At 38.9% G+C, this 10808-nt stretch overlaps 1 protein-coding gene across 1 annotated transcript in view; it reads left to right on the top strand.

Annotated features, from left to right (window-relative positions):
• The window catches only part of MET (MET proto-oncogene, receptor tyrosine kinase), a 71274-nt gene that overhangs the window by 33025 nt on the left and 27441 nt on the right, over positions 1-10808 (top strand). Inside the window, exons 5-9 of the mRNA XM_010004296.1 lie at positions 1249-1409; positions 2611-2713; positions 2930-3066; positions 5710-5874; positions 6702-6801. Of these exons, the coding sequence (XP_010002598.1) occupies positions 1249-1409; positions 2611-2713; positions 2930-3066; positions 5710-5874; positions 6702-6801 (666 nt within the window). The remainder of the gene's footprint in view (positions 1-1248; positions 1410-2610; positions 2714-2929; positions 3067-5709; positions 5875-6701; positions 6802-10808) is intronic.

A 10808-nucleotide genomic window follows, 5' to 3' on the forward strand; every position in this document is an offset into this window, starting at 1 on the left:
GTACCTACATAGGTTCCCTCTTCTTTGCTCATTGAGAGCTGACTCAAAGCTCAGTAAAACAGGGAAGATTCCTACGGGCCTCAGTGCATTTTAGATCAGACTCTTTGTCTGGTTGTTAATGGGGGCAGTAAATTTCTCCATATAGAATATATAGTATAATTCTTTTGAAGTATTCTTCAGCTGCCTTTCTATCTACAATAGTTCATTTGTGAGAGTCTTGAAGTATAGCTACATGAGAGTTGAAAAGAAATGTGCTGTCTTACTGGATTTCCAGATGAAATAATAGCCAAGTATCTCTCAAACACTTGCCTTTCAGCTTGAAAATGAAGTCGGATTCTTTGAAAGGCACAGCTGTATTGCATTTTAGGGGCAAAATTGCTATCACTAAAGCATTAAGTCTAAGACATTTAAGCACTATGACCATAAGTATAAATTCAGTCTTTCATTCTCTGTTTGTTCAGTGGTAGTGGTATGTTTGCAAAATTACACAGTATTGTTAAAAGTCCCCATAAACCCTGAACGAATATCTTTTTTATTTTTTTGGTTTTTACTGGCAGTACTGACCAGTACTTTTTCTGAGTTTTGTAAGACTTCTATAGTGTTCCTACCTTTTTCCCACCATTGTTATATTTTACAGGACAATTTACAATATACAGAAAAAAAAAAAAAAAAAAGCATTTCCTTTGTAGATTGTCTCTGTGTGTTTCTGAGAGGTAGTTTATTTTTAACTCGGAATTAGAGGTGACCAAATGTAAAAGATTTAAGGGAAGAATAGCAGAAGTCATGTTAACTTTATCACAGCCAATGCAATATCGGATTTTGGTGTCTTTGAAGCTACTTTGCTCTGAACCTGACTTTCATCAAGCTAACAAAAAATTGTCATTTTGGGGCTCTTTTGTGTTCAGCATTCAGCTTCTAACAAAATAAGTACATTGTATGTTTAACATGCCAGAAATAAGATGTGAAAGACAAGAACGGCAGGATTTAAGAGACTATTACAATGCACAGCTTGTTCAGTGCCCCTAAACACTATCCTTCAAAGCTTTCTAGTATAGGTTTTGTTATTTATTGCTACTGTCAGAGAAGGCTCATAATGTGACAAATGGAAGGTGAAGAACAATTAAGATGAATGGTTGGACATGGTCTGCCAGAAGAAATGCTTTTCTAAAATTATTCCTTTGCACATTCTTTAACTCCATTTGAACTTCAAGAAAACCTGATGTAACTAACACAATATTTTTTTAACAGATTATCCCAAACAGTGCTCCCTTAGAAGGCAGGACAAAACTGACACTGTGTGGATGGGACTTTGGATTCAGCAAAAATAATAGATTTGAATTTAAAAATACAGTAGTCCATATTGGAGGACAAATTTGTGCCCTGGAAGCAAAATCCAGCAACAAAAACAAGTAAGAAACCTAAAATATTAATTTCCTTTTATACCCGATGTTCTCTGTGTGATACGGATTTTTTTATGATATAAACATTCAGTCTGTAAGTGTCATCTCCAATTCTGAAATTTATATCAGGAAACAATCCTTTGGTTTATAAGCTCCCCAAGAAAAAAGTGCTTGAAATGGACATCAAATAAATCTAGTTAATGCCGATAGTTCCGGCAGCAGCTTTTTCTGGTTTGCCTGCAAAATGCTGTTCAACATCTGTGGGAGCTAGCAAGAACAAAACTATTCAAATGTTTGAAAAGGGGGCAGGGCCTTTTGGGGGGATCCTGCTGGGCTCAGTTATGTCACACCTCTGTCTTCCTGCTCTGTGAAGCTGCTGGAGAGAAATGTGAGAAGATGCAGGTATTTTGTCATGCAGGGGCTTATGTCTCTCAGCTGCAACTCTCCTCCCCCTCTGCAGAAATAAGTATTTGAGGCAGTGGGAAAATTGCTTAAGTTTAAGACAGAGGTTATTCTGGTTGATATCTTGAAGAAATAGGATGTTCAATGAGTATCCTTTCTCAGTTCAAAGCATTTGACTATCTACAAACAAAGCAATGTGCAAATTGTGCCTTGGCTTTGCTATTCATGTATACAGTAACAAAAAGGTCTCATCTTCCAGAAGTACTGAGCACTCTCCTAACTGTTACTGTCAACAGTTTTAATGCAAACAAAATTATTTAAGGAGACAACATAATATATTAGACCACGTAAATGAAATGTACTACATTTACATATGCTGCCACAAAAGTTCAAGTTTAATTTTTTGTAATATTTAACTATTTAATATTTAATGTAGAACAAACTTGTGTATGTGATGCATTTTTTATAAACCTGTTGTCTACCAAAATTTGTCATGAAAGGAAAATACCAAAAAACAACTCAGCCATTGAGTGGGAGGTATTTGTTTTCTCTAGCATGCTTCTTTTATTTTTCTGAAATTTATTTGGTATTCTGAAATTGTTTTCTCTGGCCAAGTATAAACACCACAGTGTTTGTATGTAGTATTGAAAAAGGCAACCATAATTCTGAAAATGTCCCTGACATGCATAGATCAGTGTTTTGTTTAGTATGGATCCTTCATTATTACAATTTTGATGTGGCTGATTGTAATACAAAAAATCAAGCCAGAAAAAAACTGTAATCCCATCTTTTTCCTTATTTTCCAAAGGCTGGAATGCACAGTTCCTGCTGCAAAAAATCCACTTTTTAACATATCCAGTAGTGTTTCTGTTGGACATGACAAAACAGTATTCAATACATTTTCATACGTGGTAAGTACTATGATTAAAACTTTGTTGTCAAAATTAGCTTCAATATTAATTGGAAGGAGACTTTTCATTAATCCAATCCAGTGTGGTAATTCTATATTCCTGTTTGCTTTATTATTACTTCATGGAAATGCTAAGAATGTTTTAAGATTCTTTCTTTTCACATTTTGAAAATAATGTAACAATCCACTGTTTTTATTTTTACCCCCCTCCCCTCAGAATCCTGTAATAACAAGTATCTCTCCCACCTATGGCCCCAAATCTGGAGGAACATTGCTAACTGTAGCTGGAAAATACCTTAACAGTGGGAAATCCAGAAGGATCTTTGTTGGTGAGAAACCATGCACCTTAAAAAGGTAATGTACTTATTATAAAGTGATGCCTTTAATATTGAAATGGCTTGACTAAAATGTCTTGGGGTAAAAAAAGACACAAACGTTCATTGCTCTCCTCTGCTCATGTTATGGATCAGAGAATTGATACTGAAAGAACCATTCTGTTCTGGATTACATCCTGAGTTTAGCATGCCTGAAAGATTCCTAGACTACAGATCCCTAGAAGATATGTTTATTCTGTAAGGCCTTCATTAACCTCATTAAAAGGTTACATAGAGAAGTAGCAAGTCAGCTTCTAATGGACTAGAAACTGTCCCTTTCCCTTCATTTTTGTCACCCCAATTCCCATACACTCAGCCCTCTGGTATTAGCAAGAGCTACTGTCCATGCAGCAGCTCCCAGTGAGCATCCAGTGTGTGCAGGTTACCATTTCCTACTGGATGTTTTTTGGTGGAAACCTGACCAGGGTCTGAGATTGTATCCTGTGCAGAGGAGCAGCTATTTATGTGCTACTATTAGTGAACAGCCTCCGAACCAGAGGCAGCATCAGTTTGGGACTTTTCCTGGTGTATATAAAGTTGTTTAGAGGATTAAGCCAGAATTTCTCTTGGCTCTGTACTGAATCCAGTAGGAGCTTAGTCAAGAATCTTTGATGTGCTCTGTGTAGAAATGCCTTCAATCCCAGCTGAATATAAAAAACAAATAGCAAGCACAGATTTTCTGCTGTGGGCAGACAAGGCTTCTCAATTTGGTAGCCATTCTGCTTGCTTGGTTAGGTAGGTACAGCAGGGTGGCTCCCACTGGCGGGGACTGAATTGTCACCTCTGTGGCCAAACCTAGAATCTGGTCCACTGTATGCCAGGAGCAGGATGCCCAGCAATTCCTCTAAATTTTGAGTCTCTCGTAATGATTATGAAGAGTCATAGTGCTGAAGCATCACACTTGTGGAGAACATGAAGCAATAGCCTATTAGTTAACGTCAGACTCAAAGTCAGGAGAGCTAAATTTTATTATTTGCTGCTGAATAATTTATTGTATGCTTTTGATCAAATTAGCTGAGTCTGACTAAATCAAGAAAGGGATTTAGGTTTTCAAGTCTGGTGTTCAATCACTACCAAGATCTTCAACACTTCTGTTCGGTAGCTTCTTAATAATTTAGGGTGGCATTTATTGGTGTCTTCATCTCAGCTGCTCAACTAATGGACAAATATGAAAAACTGTTGAGGATGATTAATCTGAACCATTTGAGACATGTACTGTGGGGGTGAGATGACAGCCACCTCAGAGGCAGACATCTGGTTTGGTCAGGTGGACCTCTAGGTATCAAACCATAGCTGGGGCTTATCCAGTAAGCATCTCCAGCTTCCCTCTTCCTCACCAGCCAAATTGTCTGGAGACTTCTACACAGGTCTTAGCCAGTTTCTTAGGGCAGGTACCCTCTACCCAAACTGGCAACTTTCCCTAATTCTGAGGGCAGCTAGATCAAGAGTTTATTTTTCCTTTAGAAGACAGTTAAAAGCTTCCAGATACTTGGGAATGAATCACTAACTCCTACAGCACACATTCCACCTTTCTGGAAAGCTTCAGAAGTCACATTAATTGTCCTTTTTGTCTAATTTGGAGGCAATCTCTCATATCCTTTAAGAATCATAGACTCATAGAATTAAGGTTGGAAGGGACCTTAAAGATCATCAGGTTCCAATCTCCCTGCTGTGAGCAGGGACACCTCACACTAGACCAGGCTGCACAAGCCTCATCCAACCTGGCCTTGAACACCTCCAGAGAGGGGGCTTCCACAACCTCCCTGGGCAACCTATTCCAGTGCCTTAATGGGAATGGCCTCACTTGGAGGGCTCTTGCATGTGATTTGGCCCAATTTACTGAAACCAGTCAGTAGAGTTACATTTTCTTCTCCAGTCAGTTGTTACCCTGTCTCTGATGTGTCCTGCTCCCTGAGCCCACGCTTAGGTGCTTCGAGCTTCAGGATCCTTCACCCCTCTGCTGCCTGCTCACCCATGGAGCTCAGTGAAGGAGGAGGACTTCCAGGGCCATGCATGAGAGAGCAAGGGAAAGGAGAATATCCCAGAGACTCTGCTACTGTGCTGAATTCAGCAAGCTCTTCCTGAATTCTTACCTTCTCTTCCTTTCTCCTTGCCCTCTGTGCGCCCCTCAGCAGCACTTGGAGTTATCAGGTGCCCCTAGGGCAGGACATCTCTAACATGCTGGTACCTCCCTCACCAGCACCTTTTCTTGGGGTTTTTAACACAGGGTAGATCTTGTGGACTTGAAAAAGAAAGACATTATCCCTAGGTTACAGCAGAACCAATTGTTCTTAAACTGGGAGCACACGCTCATTTTCTAGGCTGGAAGCTGCCTTTGCAGGGTGCAGAGGCTCATGTGGCTGTTGCCAGAACTGGGGAAACACCTCCCACCTGGCAAGGTGCAAGGCTACGAAGTTAAGATGAAACTTGAGCCTATGCAGTAGTGTTGCTGTTTCTACCTCATGCCGTACTTACTTGTTGCAAATTATCATCCAGTGTGGGAATCAATGACATTTTTTTACAAGTGGATCTTTAGGCAGGGTTGGGACTCACTAAAGTACAGTCTTTTCAACTGAGTTAAGTTTTCTAATGGTGACAAGCAAGGCCTTATCTGTTCTTCCAGTGTATCAGCAAGCACTGTGGAGTGCTACACTCCACCACAACCAATCCCCCAGGAATGTCGTGTGAGGGTGGGAATCGATGAAGCTGTCCGAGATGCAAGCAGTCATTTCATGTACAGAGAAGACCCTGTTGTTTTCAAAATTCATCCAGCCAAATCTTTTCTTAGGTGAGTAAAAGTTTCTTACAGAAATAAGAAAAGTAATGAATGAAAGAAGAATGACTATGCTTAGCAATCTATCAAAAGAAATTGCATTTTTATCTCCATCTGCCATGCCAATTGCTTCAATTATGGCACAGTTGCAGAGGGCAGATCATTTCCTCACAGAGGTGAAGGAGAAGGGGGCAGGGTGCCTCTTTTCTTTATGTGATTTAACTCCTACCAGCTTCTGAACGTACCTGTAATGCCCTGCTGGGATGCCTACTGTACAGCTAAGTGTGTCTCCTGTGTCTGGACATTACACTGATTTGTGAGGAAAATCATTTAATGTGACAAGTCACCAGTACTCAGGAGAGCAAATGGATTTTAAAATAGTCTAAATCCGGCCCTACATAAATATTATGAATATATATGTATGGTAGCATGTGTGTGTTTTTATGTGACGTATTTATGATCTCAGTAGCTCTAATCCAAACCATCTGCCTTTGCCAAAAAATTGTCAGTGGTAAAAAAGACACCTTTTTCATCACCCCTGTACAAGTATACACCCTCCTTTGAAATGTACACATTTATGTTAATATCCTGGCATAACACAATTTTAAAAATTATTTTTCTTTTCTTGTATTTGATTATTTGTTATAGCAAGTGTAAAATTTGTCTCCTAGCACTGCTCAGAGCTATATATTTGTATTCACCTCATATATCCCTAATTCTGGTTTTCTGTTGTCATTCACTCTAAAACATAATTTGTAATTAAGATTGTCATAGCAGATGTAGCATTATCCTACTCATTTTTTTATTATTTTTTTATTTATTTTTTTTTAATTTTTCCCTAGTGGTGGAAGTACAATCACAGCTCAGGGAATCTACTTGAACTCAGTGTGCTTTCCTCAGATGGTGATAACGGTACCCAAACTGGGAATGAACTTCTCTGTGGTGAGTCAGTCTTGGAGAAGACAATCTGTTATCTCGTCATCTTTGTGTGGTGAATGGCACTGAATTTTCAGTCAAAATACTTTGATTTTTGCCTTGAAACGTCAGGGCTTCCACCAACATTTTGAAGTTTTCTGCACAGACTGTCTCCAGACTGCATAGGCAAGACTCAAAAATAAATTAGAACTTAAACTGAGAGTAGAACAACCGTTTCCAGGGAACCTCTTCCAAATAAATAAGTCTTTTACAGTATCTGTTAACAAGAGTCTTATACTGTGATTTAATGATGCAAATTAAATGAGTAGACAGAGAACAATGCAATACAGTTATGTCATTACACAGCAAATTCAAGTGCTACTGTGATAGGTAGGAAATTTATTCAGATGGTTACTGTGGATATGAAAGGAAAATGGAACAAGAATCAAGTAAAGAGGAAAAGTAGAAATGTAAAATCTAAAGTAAGTATTATTTTGAATAATTTCTGATTGCCTAATTACATATTGGGGGAAATCTTTTCTAACTTACTAAAGTTCAGCAACTAAGTTTTAAGGGAAGTTTGGGCTTTTGCAGTCAGGTATATCTGCATGAGCAGAGGGTCAGTCAGGGATCTGAGTCTTCTTTTGTTTCCTGAGTTATCTGGTAATACATAGTGCCTAAATCTAAAAGAGGTGATCTGATATGACCATGTGTTCTACTTTAATTTTTATAAGGCAAATATGACATTTATTGGCTAGTTGTCCTGTAACTGTTTCCTGTAAGCTTTTGCCTACACATTTGTCTCGCATCTCCAACTTTTTCTTATCCTATAAGGTCTGTGTAGCCTGACTGAAGCTAAATTCACCTCCACTCTGTATGACAGGCTATGCTACCACTCATATTCTCAGTTTCTTTCTAATGATCATCATATACTATTTCCTGTATTGAATTCTAAGTATTAGACCCCGGTTTGCATAAAGCATTTTAAATGGTATGTCTGCAAATTTGCAATCTCTAATAGCTTCAAGGTCATAATATTCTTCATGATCCTAATTTGTATAATATTATAAGTGTCGGGACCTGAATTTCAGCTGGATGTAATCGTGTCTTGTAATTTAATGGATTTAGTTTAAAAACCAAAATCAGTGCCCCTGCAATGAAACAGGGTATTCAGTGTTATCAAAGACACTTCACCCATGAGTCAGAAAGAAAACATTTCAGTGAAATCAACTAAACTCAGAATTTATTGGGTTTTCAGTAAGGTGGGCATGTCTATTTTTGAGTATAAAAAAATTTCAAATAAAAGATCATTGCTGAAATCAGCTCTTTAGATTTGCTGTGTGGATTTCAGAAGTCCTTCTTTTGAAGTACAGATCATTCACTTGCTTTCTCTGTTCCCCTGTAAGAATAGGCAGTACTGCTTCTTTTCAGACCCTAATTCTGCATACCTTGCTTGCCAAATATATGGGGCTTCTTCAGAATGTGCAGAGATTTTAAAGGATCTAAAGAAAAAGCTAAATCCACTGTCCAAAAGTGACTGAGAACTCCAGACAATGAACACTGTAGAATTTACTTTCTCCCCCAAATCTCAGGGATCAACCTTTCCTTTGAGTAGTGGTTTGCTGCCATCCTGCCTTTTAACTTGCTATTGAAAAAAAACAAAAACAAAACATAACATAGACAGTGAGAATTATCTCCCCTCTTCTTTTTCTTTTCATAGCTTGCAGTGTGCATGATATTTGCCAACACACAAGAAGAGGCAGGTCTGACTCTCCTCTTCCATGAGGATATCTGTTCCCCACAGCTGCTGATCTCTAAGGATCTGCCCCAGTGTGAAAGCAGTTGTACACAAGTTCATTCTCCCTGCACAAAGTCTGGAATGTAGCCTCAAAGAGAATATAATCCAGAGTGTTTTATACTTTGACACTGCCCAAGTAATATGTTTTGCTCTATTGAAATTAAAGGTTTCTGGCACTTGGTGGCTTTCCCTGCCTCTGTGGCAGCCCAGCTCTTCTTGCCATTTGTTCTGCCACTAGTCATTACCGCAGGCTTATTTCTCAAGGAAGAATATTTTTTCTCGGGAAGAAGGGGAAGATTTATAAGTGGCAAAACAAGATTGCACTGTGTAACTGAGGAAATTGCTGGCAGAGGATGCCTATGGTTGCATCCTGTGCCATCCTGTGCTGGAGGTTCTGGGCCCTGTGCATGAGTGATATGCCAAAAAAACAAACTTTCATTCAGTCATCACAAAAATAAACAACAATGACAATCTATTTCCAGCAGGGATCCAGAGCACTGCAGTGACCTGCTATCTCGTTTATAAAAAAGAAAACAGGTTGTGGTCCTGAACATCCCAAACCCAGACAAACAGTACAATACAAGCCAAAATGATCCAAAAGTCCTATAGCTGAGTTTATATGTCTTTTTGCTTCCTTATTTTGAGAGAGGAGAGCTACCTGAGAAATTTTTTAAGTTGTTATTTAAGCTGTTTTTCTTTTCAGTTTTCTCTCACCACCTTCCTCCAAGAAGATGCTTTTGTCAGCATTCAGAAACTCTGGCTCTTGGGAAAACCAAAGCCGGCACTGAAACACATCCCAAAGCATCAAAGGAAAGTACAGCTGGGAGGGACCACAAAGATCTAGCCTGGCCCACTTCCCTGGGGCAGGAGCAAACATACCCAGACCACTGCCTGACAGATATTTGTCTAGGCTGTTATTAAAACTCCTTGTGAAAGAAATTTCACAACCTTGCTTAAACAAGCTGTGGAGAGAGCTGCTCTACCTGCTTACCTAGTGGTTTGGAAAGGCTTATTTCTAATAATTAACCCAAATCCTAGCTGCTAATTAGCTATCTTCTTGTTTAACCCTCAGTGGATACAAACAACAGATTACCAGTCTCTCCTGCTAATTTTACATATTTGCACTACATTATGATTCAGCCTTTCTCTTTTCCAATTAAAACAAACTAAACTACTCAAAACTCTCCAGATAAGCGTTGTTTCCTAGAGCTCTCCTCGTTCATTCTGTCACCTCCCAGACCCTCTGCCATTTGCCTAAAACTGATAGTGCCTAATTTAAAAGAGGTCTCACCATTTTCTGTCAGCTATCTGTCCCCAGACTTTTAATTCACTCCCTTAGGCTTAATTGTGGCCTAGAGCCCTGATGGAATTGCTGTGTGAGCCAAGGGTCACTTTTGTAAGCAGCAGGGGCTGTTGAGGTTGTTCTGCATCCCAAAGCCTCAGAGAGCAGAGCCAGCTGATGTGCCCTGGGGCTTTTACTCTTCTCTGCCTGTTTCTTTCCATCCCGGTGGAAGAGATGAGTGGTACAACTGGTAAAACAGTTTTTCTGGAACAACTCCCCATAAGAAGGGCAGTTTCACAGAGACTGAAAAGACTGGGGGGCAATATGCCAGTCCCCACAGAAGAAACATATAAGTTGAGCTTTTCAGCTTTCATGTTTCAAGTTGAAGTATTTCTTAAACTTTTTGTTCTATAAGGCAAAAATGCCTTGCTTCTCCTTGATCATTTTATTTCATATTTGTTTAAATGTTCTTAAAATTATTCAATACTGTGATCACACTAGTTGTGTTTATATTACGTTCTATTTTAACATTATAAAAACAATACATTTTGCCTTCTTTGAATTTGGTATTTCAACAAATGAAAAATTATTCCAGAGCTATGGAACCATATGTTTAAATACTTGCAATGTCTTTTTTTTACATTTCTATTTCATTAGTTCTTTTGACCATTTGTTCTGAGTAGGAACAAAAAACATTAATTTAGGCAGTGCTGCATGAATTCCTAACAGCTGTAGATGATGCATAAAGACACACAGACTCTCTGATTTCAGCTCACACATCCAGTTCCTGTGTGAAGTACACAAGTAGGGAAGCACCTTATTCCTTCCTTTCACTTTACATTGTGCTTGTAAAAAAGCTTTGTACCATTCGGAATGCTGTTTGATTAGGAGCCTGTTTACAAAGTAAGTGTCTTCTAACCTCTGCTATAAGTCGTGCTAGATGATTCTCCTGCT

This window comes from Chaetura pelagica, unplaced genomic scaffold (genome assembly GCF_000747805.2).
Source record: "Chaetura pelagica isolate M959 unplaced genomic scaffold, ChaPel_1.0 scaffold68, whole genome shotgun sequence".
NCBI lineage: Eukaryota > Metazoa > Chordata > Aves > Apodiformes > Apodidae > Chaetura > Chaetura pelagica.